The 27,303-nt window shown below is 42.4% G+C and overlaps 1 protein-coding gene across 2 annotated transcripts; it reads right to left on the reverse strand.

Moving 5' to 3' along the window:
• Positions 1-67: 67 nt before the first annotated feature.
• On the reverse strand, positions 68-27,075 carry ankrd44 (ankyrin repeat domain 44). 2 transcript variants are annotated; one of them, XM_058619325.1, is made up of 27 exons: positions 26,486-27,075; positions 21,131-21,214; positions 20,835-20,913; positions 19,696-19,766; positions 18,650-18,850; positions 17,777-17,864; positions 17,545-17,687; positions 16,372-16,584; positions 16,210-16,288; positions 16,016-16,130; positions 15,849-15,931; positions 13,743-13,806; positions 13,549-13,617; positions 12,398-12,538; positions 12,042-12,107; positions 11,748-11,859; positions 11,493-11,564; positions 10,286-10,575; positions 10,078-10,195; positions 9,695-9,917; positions 9,522-9,609; positions 9,367-9,450; positions 8,774-8,919; positions 8,610-8,686; positions 8,129-8,211; positions 5,525-5,616; positions 68-4,315 (listed from the first exon to the last, which is right to left on the reverse strand). In XM_058619325.1, exons 1-27 carry the CDS (start codon positions 26,510-26,512, stop codon positions 4,053-4,055), a joined length of 3,171 nt encoding a protein of 1,056 aa, XP_058475308.1. In that variant the 5' UTR covers positions 26,513-27,075; the 3' UTR covers positions 68-4,052. The 2 variants fall into 2 exon arrangements, with proteins under 2 accessions (XP_058475308.1, XP_058475317.1); XM_058619334.1 differs by having other exon boundaries at positions 4,058-4,218.
• Positions 27,076-27,303: the final 228 nt, after the last annotated feature.

Raw genomic sequence — 27,303 nt, forward strand, 5'->3', positions numbered from 1 at the left:
CACATGTGAATCTGCTCGTCATACAATTCTGTATAAAAAAACAAAAAACAAGAAAACCATCGACAACAACTTCAAACCCATTTTTTATTATCGTACAATTTCTATAAAAACAAAAGGAGAGAAGCCGACAGACGGCGCTCGACGTGTCGTACTGCATCAGGAACTGCTGTGACGATGGCGACGCTCATGTCGTCTGGCAGAATATTTATTTAAAATATTGATCCTAAAAATAATACTGGCAGACAGATTCAGTCTCAGCAGCAGCAGCAGCGAGGACAGAAGAGACGGACACACCGACGTCCATCACACGTTACACTCTGATCACTTCATTCATTTACAAAAAAACAAAAACATTGTTGGTATTAAATTTGTCATCATTTTTTTTACGTTGACATTATGTACAAAAAAAACAAGAAACTGTTCAGTACCGAAGCTCAAACTCACACTTTCACACAAACTTAAGAGAATAAAAGGCCTGTTATTATTATTATTATTATTATTATTATGTTAACAAATCTCAGTAAAAAGACCAAAAACTAAACATGTGATGAAATGTATCTTATTATAACTTTGATTTACTTTCATCCAATGCTCAAAATAGTCCCCAGAAAATGCTTCTTTTAAAAAGAAATTTAAAGAAAATTTAATTTAAATTTTTTTGTGGAATATAAAGTTAGCTATTTTTTTTATTTTCTTACTTTAAATTCAGTAAATGTCCTGATTTTAATTTTTTGTAAGTGACAGTATCTTAAATTATGCAAAGATTTTCCTTCAATTAATCCTAATCTGCGGGGGGGTTTTAAATTAAAGATTGTTATAAGAAAACATCTAAAAAACATTTTGGGAAAAGTTACTTTTTGGTCTTTTTCATAAAGATTTGTTTAAGCAATGAGACAAATTCTGAAAAATCGTCAATGTAGGTAAAAAAAAAAAATCTCTATCATAAACACTCAAAATTATTAATTCATCTGAAGTATTTCGTGGTGGTGAGACAGTTTTTATTTGTCCAGATGTTCAGGTTTTTACTGTAAACTTTCAAACAAACTGTCAAATGTTATTTTAAAAAAATTCACATTTAAGAAGTTGGAAAAAAAAATCCAAAATTTTAAAAAAGTTTACTGAAAATTAACCAAACTTTATTTCCACACTTTCCACATTTTTTTTTGACTGTCGTCAAAAAAATGAATGTCCAGAAAAACTGAAAATAAGTGGAAAATTCACATTAAGCCCAGTTGATTCCAAAAACAATTATTTTCTGTTTTTTGCTGTAAAATTATTATTATTTTTTTAATTTGGAAACAGCATTTTTAAAATTAGTGTCCAAAAATACCCTGACGTCCATTTTAGTAATAACTGAGAATTTTCTAGATTTTTTGTTTCCAGTAAAAATGTGATAATCTGGACAAATCTGCACCACTGAGCTTCAGAATTAAAAAAAAATAATCATTGGGATTTAACAACAACAACAACAACAGGGAAACATGAGGAAAGACCAATAAAAAAAAAAAGTGATGGACATCAAGGCACTGGACACGTTTGAGACGATGGCACGTAGCTGTCAGGTAAACGAGGGAGGGGGAGGGGGAGGGGCAGGGGGCGTGGTCAAGTGTAAGTGCTGGCAGTTATATCATCAGTACCATCGTGTATCGCGTTTCAGAGAATAAATATCATCATAATCATAATTATTACCGTGGTGGTGAAGGTTACCCTGGTCTACGAAGTGCGTACAAACACGAGCGCCGTGATCGGGTCAACAAAACGAAGAAGAGTCCGAAGAGTGCGCGGGCGGCCATTTTAGGCCCACGGGATTAAAAATGCTTACAAAAAATCTGTCATGTTTCAGTCACGTTCACGAGTGAGAGCATCTCAGTTCCGTTGAGTTATCGTTCATCGCACATCGTCGCGGACGCAATTTGTACGTTTAAATTGCATCAAGGAACACGATTATACGACCTACACGTCATGACGATAATTAGCAATAGGCGTTTTTTTTGCTACTTTCAATCTGGACCGAAGACAGGAACTGACCTACAAACAATTGAAAAGGTTTAAGGATCGCAAAAGTCAAAAGGGTTTATCCTCTGGGGAATGTGAATGTATGAACCCTGTGACAATCCTTCGTGATTGTCATAAAAAACCTTTTCGGTCTGATTCAAAGTTGAACAACCGATAGAGACGTGCGGTTGAGTCCAAAGATCACCACAGAAGGGTCCACCCTCTGAGGAACCTGATTTCCCACCAAAATGTCATGACAATGTTTTTTTAATTGTCGTTTTGATATTTTCAATCTTGACTGAAGTTGTGAACAAACGAGTGACAATCTCTCGACTTTAACGCGTTAAATCAGAAGAGTTCGTCCTCTGAGGAACGAGAATGTACGCGCAAAACCTCCCGACAGACGTGCGGAAAAGTCACACAATGTTAAAAAAAAAAAAAAAGTTGAGCATGATTCAGGGAAGACGAGGCCAGAGTGAACGAGTGAAAGACTGAACATCGTCGACATAAAAATTGCGTAAGAACTGTGAACACGTTCCGACAAACTTGTGCTTCAGGTGTTGACGGTAAACGAAAATAAAACTAAGTCAAATATTTGTATTTGGTGCAAAAACAAAGACGCCAAAAATCAGGAAAAGGCTAAAATGACACAGAGTTTTTCTAACGTTCTACTTCACTTTTATAAACACTTAAAAAATGGCTTCTTCTTTTATTCTTTCATATTTTTTTAAGACTAACACGCGTGTCTCTCAGAGACAGAGTACCGAGGTCGGTTTGGGTTTTAGCACCTGTGAGTGGATTTAAAACATGCTGACGTGAAGAAACCACAACGGGTCTGGGATCAGAGTCGTTCAGAGTCAGTGTGAGGTCGTGCAGCGGCTCCGACGTTCGTTTGTTTTTCTTCCATGAAAACGAAACTAAGATGAAAAACGTGGCAGTGATTGGAGGACGAATCTGGACAAACCTTCAATATTCAACACAGGAAACGTCAATGATCACATGAATATCTTTAAATCCTACATTTACACATTTTTGTTATTTATTATTTATTTCCCGCACATATTTAAATATTAAATCCAAACGATTGTTTTATTTTTCAATATTTTACAAAACCAATCAATCAAAAAGTTGAGTCCATAAGAAAATACAAAAACTTATGTAATTATAACTGTAAAACAGTTTATTAAAAAATAAATTTTCCATTTCAAAACAGCATATAAAATACTGATAGTTTAACTAAAATTAAGTATTTTACTTACTATCAAGTATTGTAACTTGTTACGTAAAAAGAAAAAAGTTTGATTTCATCGGAATAATCTGTCATTTAAACAGAGATATTCAGAATTATTTAATTGTAGACTAGGACGTTGAAATGAATTTTGTAAATATTGTGACCAAAATGTAACATTAGCTCCAAATGTCTTAACATTTAAGGGAAAACTGTGTTTTAATTTAGATCAACTTTTTTTGCCTAATTGATCAATAATTCAAAAATGTGCTTTTTATCGTAACACAACTCATGTGACTTTTGCACCTCCCATTTTTCCCTGTGACAGGAGAATTTAACCAATCATAGAGCAGCTAATAGAGTGAGGGCGCCTCCTATTGGCTGTTCTACTAAATTAGCTGCATGTACGTACATCCAGTCAGCAGAAACCAGCATTGGTAACAATTTCTACGCTGCAAAGAAACGCAAACAAAAAGGTTAATTAGCCTAAAAGAGACGAATAAATGCGACAAAGTGTGGGCCAATGTGGGCGGAAATAGGTTATTTTACAGTGTTTTCACCAGCAGGTGGCGCACCGCAGCTTCAATTTCACACAGTCGTTCGTCAATTAAGATACGCGAGACAAAAATGTGATAATCTGCAAAGATTAGTCGTCCATTTAAATTATTTTATATTTATCGGTTTATTCGTGGGATTATTCGCGTATATTCTGTTAAATATTGAAGGTGTCGCTCCGTAACTGCAGACATAAAACCGCTGAGTCATGGTGGGAAATAAAAAAAAAGAACAAAGGTTCAGTTGGAGGTCAGAGGTCAGAGGAGAGAGAGTGTCAGAAAGTCTCCGAGTCCTCCGAGTCGTTCTCTGTCGTTCCCTCGCTCGAGGGTCTGGACGGGTTCCTGGGGCTGCGTGGGCCCCGGCGGATGGCGGGGGGGGGCACTTTGGCCCCCGGGTTGTGCAGCTGCCTCAGCAGGGAGCCTGGGGACGGGGCCCCGGAGCTGCAAGGGGAGCAGAAAGGCATCATGGTAGCCAGAATGAGAGCCAGACAGTCGGCCACCTCTCTGCTCGGAGCGCAAGCCAGAGCAGGAGTCAGACCTGAGAGACCAGAGAGAGACAGACAGACCACAGAGGGACAGACAGACGTGGACGTGGAGGTGGAGGAAGCAGAGAAGGCGAAGCAGAGACAGAGGACAAAGGGAGACAAAGGGAGGGAGGGAGGGAGGGAGCAGCATTCCGTTAGCGAGGAGACAAACACAAACACGGCTGACGACGTCACATTCAAGTCAAGTCCAACTAAAATCACTTTTAAATACGTGCGAAGTATCGTGAGTGTTTAGTGCCGATAAATGTTTGTTTTAGGACCAAACATCTAAAAACGCGTCCGTGAGGGAAGACGACGTCGCTAACAAAAAGTTGATTTACAAAAGGACAGAAATGGTACTTTAAAAAGCTGTTTTAGGCAGATGTAGACGAGTTGGCTGATGTCTGACGTTTTAACGATTCATTTTTATTTTCACGACAGATTAGCGTGATTCTTCTAAAAAATCAAAAAAATTCTGATTTGTTTGAGGAAAGATACTGGGAAATATTCTTCTGTAAGAAGCTGAAATTAAAAACAAATGTAGATAGTTGTTTAGCAAAAACCTCAAAAATTACAAGTTAATTAGTCCACGAACAAACGACGTTCAGTTTCTTTTCAAATGTGAAGATTTAGTTTATTTGTGTTTTGTCAGTAAGAAACCAGGGAATATTCCTAATAATGGATTCCTCGCTTCAGCCAAAGTCACAATCCCCTAATTTAATGTAATCTGTCTGCGTTCATGAAACTAAAATCTGTACGTCGGGGCTGTTTTCAGTAGGACTTGAAAAACAAATCAAGCAGCACAAACACAGTTTACGTCGGGATTCCCACTGTCGCACTCATAAAAGTACGCTGTAATATTTTCATGACATGGAATGTAGTCATGGAGCAGGAATGTAACCAGGTTTTAGCTCAGGATTTATCACAATTTAACTATGTAATTCCAGCATGTAGCAGAATTCATGCTTGAAAACACGTGATTCTCTAGCACTGTAAAATTCTCAAATCAAACACTGTAAAAACGTGAAATATGTCTTTGTTAAATAGTACCCATGTTGCCAACAGTGGAAATCCTCTTTATTTATTCATTTATGTATTTAGTAAATCATTTGTAGTGCACATATAAATTAGATTAAAATAAATCACGTTCATGCTGGAACGCAGGAAAAAACATTAAAGCCAAGCAGAGGCGTCGCCGAGCAGCCACAGCAGGTTTATCGTACCGTTCTCGTCCACCGTCTGAACGTTAGCTCCTCGAGACAGAAGCTCCTGCACTGCCCTCTTCAGGCCGCAGCGCGCCGCCAGGTGCAAAGGTCTGCAAAAAAAAACAAAAAGTCATCGTACAACATCTGTCCCTGAGTGAGAGTGAATGTTTAAGGTTGATAAAAACACAAATGATACTTAGAAGATGTGAAAGAAAATAAAGTAATCAGGAAATCACGGTATTCAGAGAAAATTAGCAAACTCAACAGTAGTGTAAAGATTTAGAAGAATGGCCTAATACCTCCCCAATTAGCAGTTAATACATATATTACCACAAGGTGGCAGCAACAAGCATTTTAATCTGTACAGGAAATGGATTAGCTCTACTACTCTTTACTTCCTGTTACTGCTATTGTTTTAGGCAAGAGAAGATAGAAACAGAATGTGAATGTGTATTTTTTTTGTAGTCGAATAACTACGTAAAAAAAGGAAATGTAAACATTTTCTAGAACAGTCTGTATTTGGAGTTTGCTATTGTGTCGATCTGGGTTAGTGAACTTTTGACTGGTTAGCTCAGCTAAGGAGGAAGATGTTAGCAATGCTGTTTTGATTTAGTTTCTATTGAGCCTGCACCAGGTGTGAAGTGTAATTGGCTACAGGGGGCGTGGCCAACACAGCTGCAACGAGGTGAGTATAAAAAGCATCATTCACTTTGAAGCGGCAGCTACAGCGGCAGCCTCCTCAGACGAAGACTCCGATGACAAAGACGTAGGAGTCTTACAGGAGTCTCGCAGAGGCTGGCGAGGCCAGGAGGCTAAGTACCTTTCTACAATTGTTTCTTGTTGGTTGTCTTGTTTTCTTCTGCTGCATTTGCCACCGTTAGCCACCTGCTCCGTACTTCCTCCCTTTAGAAACCAGGTGTCTCAGGCTCTGCACTTACCCTACTCTCATCATCTCTTCACAACCGAACATGCACAGTAACCTGGAGAGGATCTGTGTCGGAACCCTGTCCTCTAACTGCTGGGGTCCCTGAGGGTTCTGTCTTGGGCCCTCTCCTCTTCTCTCTGTGCACCAACTCTCTTGGTTTCTCCTATCACAGCTACGCCGACGACACCCAACTCATTCAACAGAACGGACCTCTGCTTGTCTGACAATCACCTCAAACTCAATCTCAACAAGACCGAGTTCCTTTTGCTTCCAGGAAAGGGCTCTCCCACAAAAGACCAGACCATCTCCCTAGACCAGTGTTTCCCAACCCTGAACAGCTAATTACCAGGCTGACCATCCGAATCAGGTGTGTTGGAGCAGAGCCACATCTCAAACATGGAGGACAGTGTTCCCTGAGGACCAGGGTTGGGAAACACTGGTCTAGACAACTGTGGTAGCTCCCACTCATACCGCAAGAACCTGTGTGTGACACTGGACGACCAACACTGCTGCAACCGCTCCATCTTGCACAACATCAGAAGCATGATAATAAAAGAATTCAACCTTCCATTTGTTGGTGCCTTTCTGACATACACGGACACCTTACATAAAATGTATGTACACACAAATACAACATAACTAGAGAATAAAAGACTATTAACTTCAACCGTGTGAGTATGTTTTACTAAAAAGGTGAGTTGGGTAGTGTGAGAGGGAATTCCAGAGGTGGGGGGGCAGAGCGACTGAATGCTCTGCTCCCCATGGTGACAAGAGGAGGATCTAACTTGTGGGCAGGAGTGGATATGTGGAGGTGCAAGGTTGTGTATGGCTTTGCAAGTGAGGAGCAGTACTTTAGGAGGGGTGTGATGTGATGGACGGGGTTTGTGCGATGACACAGGCAGCAGAGTTCTGAACCAGTTGCACTTTGTGGAGGGTTTTCTGAGGCAGACCACACGCTAGTGAGTTGCTATAAGGAAGTGACAAGACTGTGGACCAGGATGGCAGTGGTGTGAGGAGTGAGAGAGGGGCGGAGGTGGAAGTAGGCGGACCGGGTAACATTATTGACATGGGATGTGAAAGAGACGGTGCTGTCGAGGATGACATCCACACTATTTACCTGAGGGGAGGGGGAAACGGAAAAGCTGTGGAGTTTGGATTTACTGCCAATTACAAGTAATTCTGTTTTATTGCTGTTTACTTTGAGGACGTTTGAGGTGAACCAGGACTTCATTTCAAGGACACACTTGGTGGGAGAGTGGAGTTGGGTTTGGTGGACAGGTACAGCTGGGTATCATCAGCATAGCAGTGGAAGTGAATGCGGTGTTTATGGAAGATCTGGCCAAGGGGGAGAAGGTCAATGATAAAAGCAGCAGCCCCAGGACCAAACCTTGGGGCACACCGGTGGTGACGAAGACTGGATCAGATGACACTGATTTTAACTGAATGAAATGAGTTTGACCAGAGAGGTACGATTTAAACCAGGTGAGTGCAGTCTGTGTAGGAGGATGGTGAGTGAGATGGTGTCAAAGGCAGCAGGTTCTGGTCCAGGCTCTTTTCACAGAAAGATTGCAATTTACAAGTTTTGTTGAATGCACCTTTTAAACTAAACACACTGCTGGGGATTCTGCATTACTCGCATTAATCCAGCAGGGGTCAGCGTGGAGTCTTTTAGTTATAATCGTAAGCTTAACACTCACGTCTGCAGAGCTGCATTTGTGGCGTTGATGAGCGTCGTGTCGGACATTTTCTCCAGAATCAACAACACACAGTCTTCTTTTCCCTGTGAAGACAAGAAGTCACAGCTGTGGATGTTTCTGCTCCTCACACATCATCGTTATTACATATGTTAGAAAACAGCATCTGATACAGAGGAGTATTAGCGCCACATGTGAAAAACAAAAACAAAGAAAACGGTGTGAATTATGAGAATAAAGTCACATTTTCCCACAATTACGACTAGCAATTTTGACTCTTTTTTTCTGAATTCGGATTTCTATCTCAGATTTTCAGATTTTCTGACTTTTCTCATGCTGTTTTTTCTTTTCTTCTTTTCTTTTAAAAAAGAAAAGGTTTAAATTGCCCTGATTCTCCTCTGTGTTCTGACAACGTGAAAAAGTTAATATAAGATGAGCAGAATGAGACAGTTGACACTAACTCCTCCCCCTCGTGGACACTTACGTTACTACATGATAGATGCAGAGCTGTGTTTCCGTCTTTGTCCGTCATCGTGAGGTTGGCGCTGGTCAACAGCACCTCTGCAGGACAACAACAAACAAACATATATCTAGATAAACTGCATGAAAGTAAAAGTCAGAAACAAACAAAAAAACATATCTCCGTACCGAGAACTCCGACTCTGCCCTTCTCGGCCGCCATCATCAGCGCCGTGCGACCCGATTGGTCCACGTCATCCACGGCCGTGTCGTGCGACAGGAGCAGCTGGACGCAGTCAACATGTCCCGCGAAGGCTGCGGCATGAAGCGGCGTCCTACAGGACAGAGGGAGGAGTTACAGGTAACACACACACACAGTGTCAACACTAACCTTAACCATAACCAGTTAATAACTAACACTAACCTTAACCAGTTAAAAACCTAACCACAATTCAAATCTTAGTTCCTCAGAAATTATGTTCTGCCTCATTAGGACCAGGTTTTGATCTCCATGAGGACGACTGGTCCTGATAAGTATGTGTTTATTCTTGGTCCTCAAGAGGTAACAGAAACCAGAACACACACACACACACACACAGACTCTTGTACAGCAGTCTTAGTGAGGACACTCAGAATTCACTGCATGGTTTGACTTGGAATCTGACCTCGGAAATTCCGACTATAAATGGAACACAGTGATGAGGGATTTCTCAGCCGCTGAACCCTCACAACAGAACCAGGTCTTAACCCTGAAAAATTGTCCTCAGGAAGTGTCCACACACCTGTCCTTGGCGTCCTTACAGCCTGCGATGTCTGAGCCCATGGCCTCCAGCAGCAGAGATGCACACGTCTCGTGATCGTTGACTCTGTGGGAGTGAAATTCACTTTTAATCACTGAGATCAATGATTAGTATTAATGTGTGTGTGTGTGTCTTACACAGCGCAGTGCAGAGGTGTGAAGGGGTTTCCATCAATACAGCGACAACCTTTCTGCTCCAGCAGGACCTCCACACAGCCCTCCTGACCTACACACACACACACACACACACACGTGAGGTCACATGTCTGATGAGCACACTGACATGAGCAGGTGTGTTTTTGGACACCGACCGTAGTAACAGGCCCAGTGCAGCGGCGTGTATCCGCTGTTGTCTCTCAGCGGCGGCGGCGACGGCGGCTCCGAGCAGACGATGCTCAGCAGCTCGCTCAGCCAGGAGGCGTGTCCCCGGGACGCGGCCAGGTGGATGGCGGTGCGACCCCACGAGTCTCCGAGCAGGATGGACGCTTCCTGCTCCAGCAGACACTGGATGCACTCCTCCTGACCGCACAGCAGCTGCACGACAACAGAGGGTTCACCTCATAAACCACTCAGGTGAGATTATTCACCAATACATGTTACAGACTGTGCCTTTAAGGGGCGTGGCCACACAGATACATCGCTAAACATGAATAAAAACAACAGTTAACGTTTTAAAACGGTGATAAAATCTCACGCCGAGGTGCAGCGCAGTGAGGCCGTGGTTGTCGGCCATGTTGACGTTGGCGTCTCGCTCCAGCAGCAGCGACACGGCGTCCACGTGTCCGCCCGCCACCGCCAACATCAGAGGCGTCCTACGGGCGAGAGACGGCGCCACGCTTTAGATACGATAACAAACAGGAAGTGGAAAAATATTTACAAAAACAAAGACGACAGCGACTCACTGTCCCTGAGAGTCAGCTGCGTCTACGAGGTCTGCGCTGTCCGACTCGTCCAGCAGGAGGCGCACACACGTCGTGTGACCGTTCATCACTGCCAGGTGGGCGGGGCTGCGTCCATGCTGCGTGTCGGTGCTGCGCGGCGACGCCCCCTGGCTGAGGAGGGTGTGGACGCAGTCGGCGTGGCCGCGCAGCGCGGCCAGAGCCAGGGGAGTCCGGCCCACTTCGTCCCCCTGGTCCACGTCCCTCTGTCCCTGCAGCAGGACCTCCAGAGCCTGGGCGTGGCCGTGATACGCCTGCGTGCGCACACACACACAAATAAACTGTGAGTTTAGTTTCGTGAATAAAAAGTCGTGACATCGCAATATTCCATCCTAATACCAAAATAACGATATTTGTGACGATATTTCAAAATAAGAGTCTTTGTTTTGATATGGAACGATGAATTAATCGCCACATAAATGTGTTTATATTATGATAAATGATCATTTAAAATTTCTTTCGGAAATAACTTGATATTAACTGGTGAGCCACGTTTGGCCCACGAGCCGCACGTTTGAGACCTCTGTTGATACTCGGGTTTCTCATCTCTAAAATCAAACGTGTAACAGGAAGTACGGAAAGCCAACAAGGTCACAACTCAAACAAAACATGAATAAATATTTAGATTTCTAAACGTTGAGCTGAATGATTCGCTCACGATATCCAATTGCGATTTTTTGGACAGGATTTGCGACTGAATTTGAGGTCGACCTAATCGGGTTTTCTCGTGTCCGTATATTTAATCCGATTTTCTTTTTTCTACAGTTTATAAAATAAAACTGTTTAATGACAATAAATAAATAACCAGTTATTGAACGACATATACAGGATTTTCACTAAAAACTGCGTATAAAGTAAATATTAAATATATAAAACTTAAGCAAAACTAATATTAAGATAAAAAAACGGTAAATATCGGCCGCCGACTACTACGATTTTTTGTGCGACACATTTTCTGAAGTCACCTTCAGCTCAATATTATTGCGTTAAAGTTGTTTGTTGTTTTTAAACGTCTAAACATTTAATGACCAGAGTGAAGGATTTAGTGCCATCTCGGGGTGAAGGAGAAAACTGCAGACAAATAAAATGATAAAGATAAAGATCATTTTAAATCTTTCTGTTTTGTTTACAAGTAAAAAAAAAACTATAAATTACTAAACTAAAAACTCACGGCGAGGTGCAGCGGACTCCTGGCGTTCGGGGATTCGGGGTCGTCATGGCAACTGTTGTCTCTGTCCAGCAGCTGCAGCAACAACAACAATACAGACTCTGTTTCTTCATAAAATGTCATTTATGCTTTTATATATTTTGTTTGTGAGAATCTGAGAACAACAACAAAAGTTTACACTTCTGGGAAAAACAGACAGAGTTCAGATTAATTAGACCAGATCAGTTCAGATTAGATTAGATTAGATTAGAGACTGACCAGTTCCAGACAGTGTCTGTGTCCGTACGCGGCGGCGTAGTGGACGGGACTGTAACCCTGTTTGTCTTTGAGCGAGGACGTGGCTCCGCTCTGCAGCAGGAACTCCAAACACCTGCAACACACACACACACACACACAGCCGTTACCATGACGACGCACGACTGCGAGCCACTCGCGTTTACGGCGTTTCTCAGAAACAACTTAAACATCCATGTAAATACAGATAAACAGCAGCAGGATGCCTGTAGTGCTCCCTCTGCTGGCTGAGTGTGGTACAGACAACTGATCACTCACAGCCCCGCCTCCTTCTCTCTCTCCGCCTGAACTCCTTCACTCTCTGGCTCCAGAGCAACACGACGTCTGAGGAGGAGACAAGAGGGGAGGAAAGAAGAGAAGAGGAGGAAAGAAGAGAGGGAAAAAAGAAGAAAGGTAAGTAGAAGAAAAGTAGAAGAGGAAAGGAGAGAACAGAGGAAAGGAAAGGAGAGTGAGGTGAAGGAGATGCAGGAATGATGGAGGAAAGGAGATAAAAGAGGATTAAAATCATCATCAGAGACAAACTGCAGTACACTGTGTGAAACTGTAGGGGGTGGAGTTTCAGTGAGGAGACTTGACCACTGTGAGAGGCTTTTATTTTGAAGGACACCTCTCACCTCCTGTCCAGGTCCGAGGCAGCAGCGTAGTGCAGAGCACAGCGCCCCCACTGGTCAGTGGCGTTGATGGCGGTGCCACAGGCGACTAAAGTCTCCAGACACTGGAAGTGACGACTGGCTGCAGCGTAGTGAAGAGCCGTCCTGTACACAACGCACACATACACACACACGCACACAAACGCACACACACACACACGCACGCACACACATGCAGAAATAGAATTTAATTCTATAAAAAGCAGCTTCTGTTCATCGCGTGATTTTCTGTTTGAAAACAATAAAAGGTGCAGTGATTGGTCACATTAGGCCGACGCCCACAATGTCATTAAAGTCATTATGAGCTCAGACACAAAGAAAAAAGTGTGTGTGTGTGTGTGTGGAGACTTTTAATAACTCTAATAATTAAAGAGACAAACACACACACACCCATCCGTTCACTCACTCATCCATTCACTCATTCACACCCATTCACTCACACGACTGTGGGAAACAAACCTTGCATCACAGATGCAATAAAATGTTGTTGTTTTTCTATTATTTATTATCAATAAAATTCCTGTTTATTAAAGTAAATAAATGACGTTTGTGTTTTAACTTCATCACGACATAAATATAAACATAAATGTTGTAAACAAGGTTTTTAAACGTGTATTTATTCTATGAATTGATAAACTAATAAATAACCAAATATGAAGATTAAAGATCCCAGTGAGACACATTTTTAAAGATTATTAAAGAAAAATATTATTAATGACACAAGTTTATGAACTATTGTGTAAAATAATAATTCCATGTCATTTTTCTTAGTTCTTTTTTGTATATTCCTGTTTTTTTCCACCTGAATAAAAAAAAAATTATTCTCTTAAAGAAAAAAGGCATAAATACTGATGTTTATTATGTTTTTTTAGACTTTGATGATTTAATCTATGATCTAGATTAAATAATTAATTCCAACAATAATACCAGGAACCAGATTATTTACACTATTTGTAAATAACAAAAATCTCATTTATTCATCTATTATTTTACACATAGACACCAGTAATCTGACTGTAACCACATTAACACACATTAGTCTGACTAGCATCAACTGCACCTTTATTCTGAAGGCTGTTTTTCAGAATAAAAGTGGTGCATTGAGTCTCTCTCACCTGCCGCAGGTGTCTCTCCTGTTGTGATCTCCTCCACTGCTCAGCAGCAGCTTCACACACTCCACGTTCCTGCACACACACACACACACACACACACACACACAGAGATCAATATGTCATCAATCATATTGATTTTCTTGATTTGAAGTGAAAACTTCAAAATAAAAGCACAGGAGTGAGTGTGGCGCGCTCACCCTCCGGCGGCGGCGGCGTGCAGACACGTTCTGCCCAGACTGTCCGGAGTGTCGATCTGGAAGCCTGCACACATTATCATCATCATCACCATCATCATCATCATCATCATCATCATCATCATCATCACCATGCTAAGGTCAGAGGTGAAAGCGTCAGGTTAAAGACAAAACACACGTCATCGAAGAGGAGGAGGAGGAAGAGACACAAACTCTTTGTCATTTCAGAATAAGAGCTGCAATTTAAGATGAAGATATTTAAAATCAATGAATCCGGAATCGATGACACACCGTGGAACTACGGTGGCCTTCACGGACCAGAAATGACACTGTTATGTTGTCTGATGTCCTTACAGGCTCCTGTAGAAACTTGACTCTAGTGTCGATCATCGGTTTTGACTTCCGAGTCGTTAACTTTGTGTTTTTCCCCTAAAGTTTGAATGATTGTGTTTAAAAATTTGCTTTTAAATGTTTTTTTTCCTCCGACTTCTCAACGAGAACGTGGTGACGTCCATGTGCAGTACCCTCATGGTTCACCAGGGGGCCACAGCGGGTCACACACATGTTTCCACCACATTAATGTAGTGAAACATCACAATCCCACAGGAATAAATCACAAGAGGATAAAAAACACAAGGACTCTGCTGTCGCCGTCGTATTTTAGCCTCTTTTTTTTTTTACAGTGTTGGACAAAGAAAACGTCCCAGAACGACAACAAGAGTCGAGCTCTGCAGCTGCAGCTCGAGCACAAGTCAGCGCTTTGTTGTCGTCGGACAGAAAGTGAAAAGCCTGGAGGGTTTTTTTCTGCTGCTTCACACGCAAAACTGACTCAAAGAAAATCAAAAGAACTCTTTTCTCTCGTTTCATCAGAACTCGTCTCATTCTGGACAAAAGACTTTTAAAGTTCTTTAAAGGTCTGAACATCGTCCACAACTAACAAATGTCTTCTCTCTCTGCCCCACACTGCCATCACTGGTCGATTCAGTCCTTCAATCTGGCCTTCAGTAACACACACAACAGATATTACTCGCAGGAAACTTGTCAAACGACGGAGGAAAACTCGGAGGAAACTCGCAGGAAAACTCGCAGGAAAACTCGGAGGAAACTCGTCAAACATCGGAGGAAAACTCGGAGGAAACTTGTCAAACGACGGAGGAAAACTCGGAGGAAAACTCGGAGGAAACTTGTCAAACGACGGAGGAAAACCTGGAGGAAACTCGCAGGAAAACTCGGAGGAAAACTCGGAGGAAACTCGTCAAACATCGGAGGAAAACTCGGAGGAAACTCGGAGGAAAACTCGGAGGAAACTCGGAGGAAAACTCGGAGGAAACTCGGAGGAAAACCTGGAGGAAACTTGTCAAACGTCGGAGAAAAACTCGGGAGGAAACTCGGTAAACTTCGGAGGAAAACTCGGGGGGAAACTCGTCAAACCCGGAGGAAACTCGTCAAACATCGGAGGAAAACTCGGAGGAAACTCACAGGAAAACTCGGAGGAAACTTGTCAAACTTCAGAGGAAAACCTGGAGGGAAACTCGGAGGAAAACCTGGAGGAAACTCGTCAAACGTCGGAGAAAAACTCGGGAGGAAACTCGGGAGGAAACTCGGAGGAAAACTCGGAGGAAACTTGTCAAACGTCGGAGGAAAACTTGGAGGAAACTCGTTAAACTTCAGAGGAAAACTCGTAGTAAAACTGTTTGAGTGTGTGTTCCTGGGTCTTGACCGGATCGTCTAATCTGTGCTTTCTCAGGATTAAAACGTTGAAAATCGGTGACAAAGCTTGTTGCGTCTGTGAACTCCCACGTTTTTAAAAATCCAGTGAGATTTGAAAATCCTGAAGTGTGGAGCAGGATTTAATGTTGAGGAGGTTTGAACACAACACATGAGACTCAGTGAAGACTCGTCTGGTTCTCAAACAGCGTGACTTGAGTTTGGCCTGAAATGAACACGTGTGTTCACAGAGGAATTCACCGACCAGGGACCTGAGCTCCCTGCAAACCATGACTCAGCAAATGTCCAGAGCTCTCTGCTAATTCTGAGGCTACAAAAACCAAAACAAACATACTAAAGGGCAGCATGTTCACTCTTCTATGGAGCGGCGTGGTGACGTACCTGAGGACAGTAGTTTCCGGCAGCAGTCGGAGTGAGCGTTGAGAGCAGCGAGGTGAAGAGGGAACATGCCGTGAACGCCGCGTCTGTAACGCACAGAGACGACAGTCGGTCAACGTTCACTGAGACAGATTCACGTTAAAAAAAACGCTTACAACCGCAGAACCCACCGTGTGCAGTCTGCTCCACTGGTGATGAGCGTGTTGATGAGGAGCTCGTGACCGTAGCGAGCGGCGATGTGAAGAGGCGTGTTTCCGTCTTTGTCCATGCAGTCGATCTCCCCGCCTGAAACAGACAGAGGTTCATTAAGAAAGGAGAATTTAAGAAGTTTAACTCTGACAGATCCAGAGTTCTGAAGTCTCACCGTTCTGTATGAGCGTCTGCGAACGTGTGAAGCGTCCGTGAACCGCCGTCATGTGGAGAGGACTCTTCCCGTCCCGACTCTGGAGATGGTGGACGAGAAGTGAATAGAATGACTTTGATAAAGTGAGTCGTTATAGAGTGATAACGTGTAATAATCGCGTACCTGCACGTTAACGTCCGCGCCGTTGTTGACCAGGAACTCCAGACACAGCGCTCCGTGCGTGGAGGCGGCGGCAAAGTGCAGCGGCGTGAAGCCCTTGTTGTTGGGCTGACTGACGTTGGCGCCGTAATCGATCAGCTCGCTGACGATGGCGTCCTGGCCGTTAAAACACGCCACGTGGAGCGCCGTGTTCCCAAAGGCGTTCGACTCATCGATCTGTGGACGAGAGGGAAAACTGAGCTGTCGTTCATGACTGAGGAAACTAAAACGTTATTACATTAATAAAAAACTAGAAAAACTAAAACGTTATTACATTAATAAAAAACTAGAAAAACTAAAACGTTATTACATTAATAAAAAACTAGAAAAACTGAAACGTTATTACATTAATGAAAAACTAGAAAAACTAAAACGTTATTACATTAATAAAAAAACTAAAAAAACTAAAACGTTATTACATTAATAAAAAAACTAGAAAAACTAAAACGTTATTACATTAATAAAAACTAGAAAAACTCAAACGTTATTACATTAATAAAAAAACTAGAAAAACTAAAACGTTATTACATCAATAAAAAAAACTAGAACAACTAAAACGTTATTACATTAATAAAAAACTAGAAAAACAAACGTTATTACATCAATAAAAAAACTAGAACAACTAAAACGTTATTACATTAATAAAAAACTAGAAAAACTAAAACGTTATTACATTAATAAAAAAAACAGAAAAACTAAAACGTTATTACATTAATAAAAAAACAGAAAAACTAAAACGTTATTACATTCATAAAAAACTAGAAAAACTAAAACGTTATTACATTAATAAAAAACAGAAAAACTAAAACGTTATTACATTCATAAAAAACTAGAAAAACTAAAACGTTATTACATTAATAAAAAAAACGAAAAACTAAAACGTTATTACATTCATAAAAAACTAGAAAAACTAAAACGTTATTACATTAATAAAAAAAACGGAAAAACTAAAACGTTATTACATAAATAAAAAAACAAAAAAACTAAAACGTTATTACATCAATAAAAAAAACTAGAAAAAAACTAAAACATTATTACATTAATAAAAAACTAGAAAAACTAAAACGTTATAACATTAATAAAAAAACTAAAAAAACAAAGGTCAAAGCATGCATGCGTGTGTGTGTGTGCCCTGACCTCCACAGCCAGGTTGAGCAGATGTTTGACCACGGCTATCTGTCCACTAGAGGCCGCCGTGTGGAGGGGTGTGTATCCCCGTTTGTCTTTGCAGCTGATCTCCGCCCCCTGACTCACCAGCAGACAAACCACATCCAGGTGACCTGCAGGGGGCGCAACCGAGAAGAGTGACCACACATTTCCCAGGATTTTCAACCTTTTTCTAAATCATTCAAATGTGGCAAATTCTCACCCATGAACGCAGCCCAGTGCAGAGCTCGTCCGTCCTTCTTGTCAAACGCGTTGATGTTTGCTCCTTTGTTGAGGAGCAGGTTCACCATCTGACAGGAGCACACACACACACACACACACGACGTCAGTGAGTGTGTGTGTGTGTGTGGGGGTGATGGTGATCTATATTACGTAACCTCAGTGTAAAAACATCAGCTGTTTGATAAACACTCTGAGGACACAGACAGAAAGTGTCCATTCAGCTCCACAGCTCCTTCTGTGATGGATACCATGTGAGTGGAGGAGTGTTTGTGAAACATCGAGGCCACGACATGACCCGAGTGACGAGGCTGAGCTCACCCACACACACACACACACAATAACAACACACTGGTGAAGTACATCAATACAGCCAAAGTTCACACCATAATACTTTTAGAGGTGTGAGATCACTGCGTGTCATCCAGGGACGAGTCTATTTAAACGCTGGAGAATCTATTTCTGGTTGGAAACTGAAGTTTATAAACTGCATACTCTCCCACACCAAAGTCCATAGAGAAAAATGTCATCGAGGTAAATATGAACGGAGGGTTTCAAAAGCCGAACTCACAAAATAACACGTTGATTTTCTCTATGGGTTTTTTTTGGGGGAGTGAGTGGTTTATAAACTTGATTTTAGGGCCAGAAAAACCTGTATAATGTATTTAATTCTTCTTCTCCCAAAGGATCCCATTTACTCAGCTTGAAAGCACAAAAACTCAAGAATAACTTGCTATTTTTAAATCTTTTTTATATATTTAATGTCTTCTTCTACCATTAAAATGTAAATCCTGCAACAAAGAGAATCAGCATCATTTTAATTTACACATGAAAAAACAGTTAGACTCTGCAGTACCTCGGTGTGGCCATTGAGGGCAGCGTGGTGCAGAGCCGTGCGTCCGCCGCGGTCCGACACGTTGACGCTGCTTAGCAGCGGGATGATGACCTCGGCGCAGCGCAGCGCGTTGTTGGCGGCGGCGACGTGAAGCGGCGTCTGCCAGTTCTTGTCCCGAGCGTTGACGTCTGCCGAGTGACGGATCAACACTCGCACTGCGTCCTGAAGAGAGAGAGAGAGAGAGAGACGGAAAGAATCACTCACTCTACTGCGACTGTGTGTTTTATTCATGTTACATTAAAAACTCTCCCGCACCAAACCCCATAGAGGAAATCAGCGATTTAAGCTGGCGGGGACACAGGAGCTGCTGGTCTACTGCTGCCTCGTGTGGTCACTTTGTGCCACTGAGGTTAAGATGAACAAAGGATTTCAAATGCCGAATAGACAAAATAAGACATTTGAATTTAGTGATGGAGGCAGCAGTGGGTCAACAGCTCCTGTGTGCTGTGATGTTAAAATCACTGGTTTTCTCTGTGGGCTTTGGTGTGGGAGAGTGAGTGCTTTACAAACTTCAGTTTCTTGTCGGATCTGCTGGTCTACTGCTGCCTCGTGTGGTCAGTTTGTGTCGCTGAGGTAAGGATTTATCAGTGAGATGTGTGTGTGTGCGTGTGTGTGTGTGTGTCTGAGGTGGTTTCTCAACACACACACACACACACACACACACACAGATATGTATATTCAGACACCGTAAACAACGTAAACCCCAACCACACCAAGTTATTTCAGTCATGTTGAAATACTTGTTTGAACACAGTCGTGTGATGATGATGAAGATGATGATGATGATTAACTGCTGTGAGCAGTCACACACACACATAAATAACTCTGTCTGACACAAAGAATGTAACTGCAGCAGGGGGGCGGGGCCACAAGTGATGACTGTGTTGTTTGTCCATTTACACGTAAATAAAACAGGTTCCTTGACTCCTCTCTGTGTGTGTGTGTGAGTGTGTGTGTGTGTGTGTGTGTGTGTGTGTGTGTGTGTCTGTGTGTGTGTGTGTTCTTACTTCACTCCGAGATGCCACGGCGCGGTGCAGAGGCGTGAGCCACATATTATCTTTGGCGTTAACCCTCGCTCCTGCACAGTGAAGAGAAAAACAATAAACATTAGTTAGAAGAGGTTTTTATGCCAATGGATCCAGAAGATTGTTCTGGATCTTTGTAGAACTTTACCTGCTTATTATAGCTGTTACCATCATCATATAAACATGACAAAACTAATCCTGATCTGTGAAGATCTCGCTGAGATATACACATGTGAACCTGTTCAATGGGGCTGAACCATGTCATGATTAGATTCCCGCCAAATCTGTAATCTGGATTAAATCTGGATGAAATTTAGTCTGATGGTAGAGTGTCTGATCGTGTATACATATACCAAATTCTGTGCAAATCCGATGAGATTTGACAGAGATATTTTAGTTTGTTTTACAGTTTTGCCCATTGTAAAACAATGGGATTTCTTGAAAGTTTAATCATGTTTTGTGACGTGATCAGCGGGTCAATTCTAACCAAAATTGAATGAGAACATACTTGGGTGATCATCTACACATCACACAAAATTCAAACAGATCTGACACATGTGACCTTATTCAATGGGATTAAACCATGTTACATTTAAATTTAAAGGTAATCTGGATTAGATCTGGATGAAATTTAGTCTGATGGTAGAGTGTCTGATCGTGTATACATACACCAAATTCTGTAAAACAATGGGATTTCCTGGACGTTTGATTGCGTTTTGTGATGTCATCAGTGGGCAGATTCTTACCAAAATTGAATGGGAACATACATGGGTGATCACCTACACACCACAAAAAATTCACATTGATCCGCGAAAAAAATTTGCAGACAGGAAGTTGCCAACAGAAGGACAAACTTACAGATAAAGCCACACCCATGAAAACATTATAACCTCGTTGGTGGATGTAAATATACACGAAAAATGTAATAAATGTAGTATTAAGGTCAACTGATATGGGTTTTTCGGTTGCTGATTTTTCGAATAATAATAATCACCCTAAAAAAATTGAAAATATCGGCCTCATTTAAGATAAATCGGTCGACTTCTAGTAGAAGCATATATATATATATATATATATATATATAAATAATAATAACAGCAAAGGGCAGAGAGTGAGTTTACCAGAGAGGATGAGGAGCTCGGTGATCTCAGCGTCGCCCAGGAAAGCTGCCGCATGCAGCGGCGTCCTCTTCTCTGCATCCTGGAAGACAACGGCGTGTCAACTCACTCATGTTTCAGAGAACCAAGGTTATCTTCTTAACCCAAAGTTAGCTCTTGACATCCGTTTCACCTCACTTGTGTTTCAAAGAACCAGGGTTATATTCATAACCTCATTTTAGTAATAGTAGTAGTATAGTTATAGTAGTAGCAGTTATAATAGTAGTAGTAGTAGTAGTATGAGTGCTGTGTTTCCTCACCAGAGCATTGATGTCTTCAGATTTGTATATGAGCATACGGATTTCCTCAGGATCTCCACTGAAGATCGCCTGGATGAGAGGAGGCTGTGGACACACACACACACACACACACAAATAAATCACAGTGTCAGTGTTCAAAGGATCAATAAAGTTTCTGTTTGTCTATACATTCAAGCAACATGTAACCAGTGTGTGTGTGTGTGTGTGTGTGAGATCGATTTAAACCGTCACTGGACTGATCAAAGAGTGTGGGAAGAAAATTTCCTGGACGTTACATAAGAGGAGAGAACGAGCCGAGCCTGGTCCTTCCCACGGTTTGAGAACAGTGTGTGTGTGTGTGTAGGAGCAGCTGTTTGACTCTCAGCTGCTGTGTTGACAGCAGACGGAGGACAGGGGGCGACTGTGAGCCCCAACAGACGATCAGAACAATAATTCTCCACATACTATGGAATTAGAGATTAGAATCGCTCAAAGATAATCTGACAAACGTGAGTTATTTACAATTATTTTAATTATTATAAGTAACGTATCAGAAGAGGGAAAACATAGAATTTCATAGAAGAAGAGAAAACCTCATGTTCCTGTGGAGTTTGTGTCGTGTGCAGATCTTTGGAGGTGAAACCCCCATGTGGACGGAATAATCTTCACCGCGGGTTCTTTTTGTTTTACCTCTATTTACCTCACGTCTGTGATCCATGAAGGAGAAATAAGGGCTTCACAGACTCCGCCTCCTTCTCTATGATCATTATCTACAAAGAAGTTTGGGGTTTTTTCCACAGCAGCAGTTTGTCAGATATAAGACGAGAGGACGACTCGTCATTCGCTCTCTTGTTTAACTTTAACTAAACAGTAGATGGCGCCATAACAAACGAGGGAGACATTTACCCAAAATATCAACTTCACTTCTTTCAATGACCCCTGTCTATTTAGGGCCATTTTCAAACAAATTCACAAACTTTCAAGGATTTCAAGGACCTGTGGGAACACTACAGGGCACATCAGCGGAAGGAGACATTCATTTAGGGCGATTTTAAAACACTTTCTAGGGCCTTGAATTTTTCTTTCCAACTCTCAACCTTTCAAGTATTTCAAGGACCCTTTGGGGAGCACTTTTAAGGGCTTGGGCATATTTCTTTTTTCAAATTTACAAACTTTCAAGCATTTTGACGACCGATGGGAAGCCTCCTTGAAATCCTTGAAGGTTTTTGAAAATCACCCTACAAACACATGGGTCATTGAAAGTGCTTAAAATGTGCAAGAAAGACGTTACATTGATATTGAAGAAAATGTCTCCTTTTTTTCCAAATTCACAAACTTTCAAGGATTTCAAGCCCCCCTGGGATATCTAACCTAAATGTCAACTTCACTTCTTTCTCACACAAAGTTCAAGCACTTTCAATGAACAAATGTCTGTTTAAGAGACATTTTCAAAAACTTTCAATGGGCCTTGAATTTCCTTTCCAAAAATGTACAAACTTTCAAGGATTTCAAGGACCTGTGGGAACACAGTAGGGCACATAAGTGGAAGGAAGCATGTTCAATTTGGGGCGATTCTCAAAAACATTCAAGGGCCTTGAATTTTTTTGAAGGGTTTCAAGGAGCCATGAGAACCCTGATCAGCCACTAGGAGGCGTCTTCTCTCTGGAGTCCAGTTCTCTCGCTGATCACTTACTTTTTACGATCATTTTGAGGTAATTATTGATGAATAACAACAAAAACATGTTATTTTAAACAATGCCATTAACATTAAACAGGTTATTGGTTATTTTTAGTACGTAAGTTTGAGTGAAACTGATTTAAGCAGAAATCGTTGAGTGTTTCAGAGGCAGAGACGACGTGAGCTGCAGGTTAGACGCATTTATCAGATGGAGCGCAGGACCGAGCTCCCGCCTCCCCTCACTTCCGGTGTGCTCAGCCCCGCCTCCTGCCTCTCTTCCTGTTGCACAGTTGCTCCTTCTCAGAAACGAGAGAGAGAGAGAGGGAGGAAGCAGAGAGCAGAGCGTTTCACTTCTGCTTTAACCACCAAGCACAAAACTTCCTCATCTGACCCTGTTCTTAAATTTAACTCTGGTGTAAAATCATCACATCATCAGCTTAGACTGATGTTCGCTCTCTGTTTGTAAACCACTCACTCTCCCACACTAAAGTCCACAGAGAAAGCCTGAACTATCTCTAAGTTCCAGAGGGAACTGAAGCCGCGTCATAAACTTTAGTGCAGATTTACCGCGCGTGTGCACCTGCAACAGAGCGAAACAATCAACATTTCTACATCCTCTAAACCACCGTCACACAAACCCTGTTAGCAACAACGACAACTGTTGACTGCACAGGTCTCTAAGGAACTGAGTCAGGACCTCGACGACACGAGCGGCAGCACAGGCAGATTTCCTCTTCTGTGGTTCACAAACTTCCTCGTTCGCATTCTCACACAAACGCAGCAGAGAGGCCAGAACGTCAGGTGCAAACAGGACGGGGTCGTAGCACGTTTTGTTTCTACTAATCTAACCCGTGCTGCTGCTGCTGCTGCTGCTGCTGCTTCTCCCAGCAAAAATCTAAACCCACTCCCTTTAAAATGGGAAGATTCACCTGCTGACAACACACACACACACACACATCATCTGCATATAAACACACACCAATGACTTCCAACTATTTGACCTTTTTAGTCCATTCTCCATGATGACCTTGACCTTGGACAACTTATTCTCTAACTGGATGGGTAAAAATCTGATTTTAGAGAGACATCAGGTCACTTTTCATGTAGGAAATCTTGTCCTAAAGCACCCTTAAAGTCTTCTCTACACTACACATTAACAAGGTCTTAAAAGGCATGGACATTCACTGTCCATCTGCATTTATTTCGTCTCCATAAGGCAAATAAATTTAGCCGAATTCACAATTAACAGTCTCCACCTGCTATAAAGTGCAAGATGTGCTGATATCGCTGAACAAATATCTTTGAGACTAAAGGCAAAGTAAAAATATGTCAATTCTCAAGCAGGTTCAGGTGCTGGAGACACAAACGGACCCAAAGATACAAAATGAAACGTCACACATTTCACAAAAGACTTTAACTTCCTATCATCTTAAGCCTACAACATCTTAAGAACATGTTTGTCACTTCATCTCAGTGTTGGACGGCGTTTTCTGAAACTAAACTTTGTTTCCCTTTTTTAAACCACACTCTCCCACCACACCAAACCCCATAGAGAAAATCATCGATTTTAACGTCACAGCACACAGGAGTTTTGATCCACTGCTGCCTCCACCAGTAACTTCAAATGTGTTGTTTTGTAAATTCAACATTTGAAATTCTTTGTTCAGATTGACATCAGTGACACAAAGTGACCACACGAGGCAGCAGTAGACCAGCAGCTCCTGTGTCCCCACGAGCTAAAATCACTCATTTTCTCTATGGGGTTTGGTGTGAGAGAGCAGAGCCTTTTGTTAAATGGTGAAAATATGTTGTATGTAAGAAGTTTTAATGACTTAACAAAAGGCTGATTTCCACGTGACACACTTGAACACATGATGAAAGAAAAAGCGGGTGGGGGGGGGGCAGAGGCATCCACTTATCACACATCATCATCATCATCACTTCGTCTGAAAATAACAGGAAGTCCCACAGTTGTGAGTTACATAAAAAAAACATGCAGCTCTTCCTCTGCTCGAACTGCAGATCTGATACGAGTGGACAAACAGAGCTGCGTCACATCAGGGCTTCTCCACCACAACATCACATCCTTTATCTCGTTCTTCACGTCGCGTCATTTTCTGTGACCTTTTCAGATCTTCACCAGGAAGAGTTTTTTAAGCTCAAACCTCTCGAGCTCGAGTGTGAGATTACAGAAGGAAAAACTGGCTTCGCAGGAATCCTTTTAAACAAAATTCAACTCAGTTCACCAGGAATTGACGTCGCATGAGTACGAGCTCTGCTGAGGAACGTCATGTGACTCCTTCACAGACCTCGTCTTGTAAGAATGCTGACTCAGCAGCTCAAAATGTCTCCTTGAATAAAAAATGTGATTTTTGTCTTTGAGTTCTGACGTCCTTCACATATCTGTGTGTAATATTACAAATCTTATTACATTTGACTCACTAACTCAGTCTCTGCTTCAGCGGGTTAGTAAAGCTCTCACTCAGGAGCTGATGGTCCTCTGCTGCCTCGTGTGGTTTTCACTATATTTCGATCACAATATTATCTTTGCTTCTGCGATATCAATGTACTGTGAGACTTTAATACTGCAAATACTTTGTACTCTCTACTCTACTTTCAGGTACTTTTCATCAGTGTTTATCGAGGACATTCTGCAGCAGGAGGAAGCTGAACAGGAAGTGGACTGTCCTCGTTTTACCCGACTAACACTGACGCGTCATTTTAAACAATAAATCAGGACATTAACATCCGCTCGCTGCAGCGGCTGCAGAGTGTTTACGTTTGTATAAATGTTGTGTTTACGCTCCACTTCATCTGAAGTAAACTTGCTCAACTCCCCTTTAATGCATATATACTTAAATCTACACAACAGCAACTCCGACGCTCGACGCTGTCGAGACGAGCTGCTCGAGTTCAAACCAAACACTATTCATTCACTTCCTGTGGGGAGGAAATCTGGTGCCATTGTTCGCAATTATCTTTGCCACAGTTCGCTAAAATGCTAAGCACAGGGTTCCACGCCAAAACTCTCACGAAAGAAGATGTAAAAGCACAAAACGAACATTTCACAGGAAACAAAATGAAATAAAATAATTAAATAAATCAAAAAGTACTTATAGCAAAAAACAATCGTAGCAGGAACGTCGGAGGAGCTAGTGACCAACGAGATGTCGGAAATAGCAGTTAGTGAGGACGTATAGTATAGTAAAGACGTATTTGTATTACGGTAAATAAGTCGTACACATACGTCTGTTCCATTTTTAACGTTTAATAACACGTGTGTAGCATTGTTATTGCTAATGACAGCTAGCCCAGTACAAATTCATTCCGACTTCTGACCATCCAGCCATCTTCTCTAACTATGGCGGTGCGTTCCATTTACATCAGAAGTCGGAAAAAGGTCCGAGTTGACCACTTTCTCTGACAGCCATCTCGGCATCCCATATGGGGTTGGAAATTCCGACTTCCGACAACAACTGGAACGCACCACAATGACAGGACAACAATAGTTCCCTCAGTATTCACAACACGTTGTTACTATTATATACTGTATTTAATATTATATACACATACTGTCACCTTTGTGCTGAGTGTATGCTACATTTAGCTGACAGTTTGTCGCTAATAACATTAATAATAACAATAATAGGCAGAGTGTTTATGTTGTGTGCTAAGCTAACAGCAGCTAGCTCTTGTACCTGCTCGGCCAGTTTGAGGACAGCCATCTCTGGGTCAGCAGCTCCGGCTGCTGCTCCTCCGCTCCCTCCGTCAGAGCAGCACCATACACGGGGCGATGCTGCGCCGCGAGCCGGCCTCCTCCTGCGCCTCTCTCCGCCCAAGCCTTCGACTTCCCTGCTCTGATCAATCTGTGTTAGCCTCCTAGCAAACACACAGGCGGGCGGTTGTGATTAAGGCCAAGCCGAGCACCTGGGACATGAACCCCGCTCCACTGACGCTGTGAGCGGCGACGCTGCCGAGCTGAAGCGGCCGCTCGGAGTCGCGGGGAGGCGGGGAAGCAGGAGCTGGAGCCGCCGGTGGAGACAGCAGCCCGCCCGCATGTATGATGGGTTCCTGCTGCTGCTGTCGCTGCTGATGTTTCACGCTCCTCCGGTTCCGGTTCTGGGTCCTGGAGCCCTCTCAGAGCCGCACAGCACCCGCAGAAGCTGCTCCTTCCTTCCTCCCCGGTGTGCAGCACCACAAGCCTCCCGAAGAGGCAGCCTGGCAGCGGGGTACGGCTGTGACAGGAAGTCGCTGCTCGTCTCTCTCTCCACCTCCTCCTCCTCCTCCTTCTTCTTCTTCTTCTTGTTCTCTCCTCCTCTTTCTTCTTCTCTCCTCCTTCAGATGCAGAAGAGGAGGAGAGGCTTCCTGAGCATCACCCGGCCTCCTCAGTGCTGCCCTCCTGTGGACACAGACGACATGACACCTGAGGGGAAACGAGTTTAAAGACTAAAACCTGTTTTTAGAGAACATTTCAGATATTTCAGACATTTATAGCAGGAGCCGTATCTGCTACTCT

The sequence above is a fragment of the Solea solea genome, chromosome 2 (genome assembly GCF_958295425.1).
Source record: "Solea solea chromosome 2, fSolSol10.1, whole genome shotgun sequence".
In the NCBI taxonomy this organism is placed as follows: Eukaryota; Metazoa; Chordata; class Actinopteri; order Pleuronectiformes; family Soleidae; genus Solea; species Solea solea.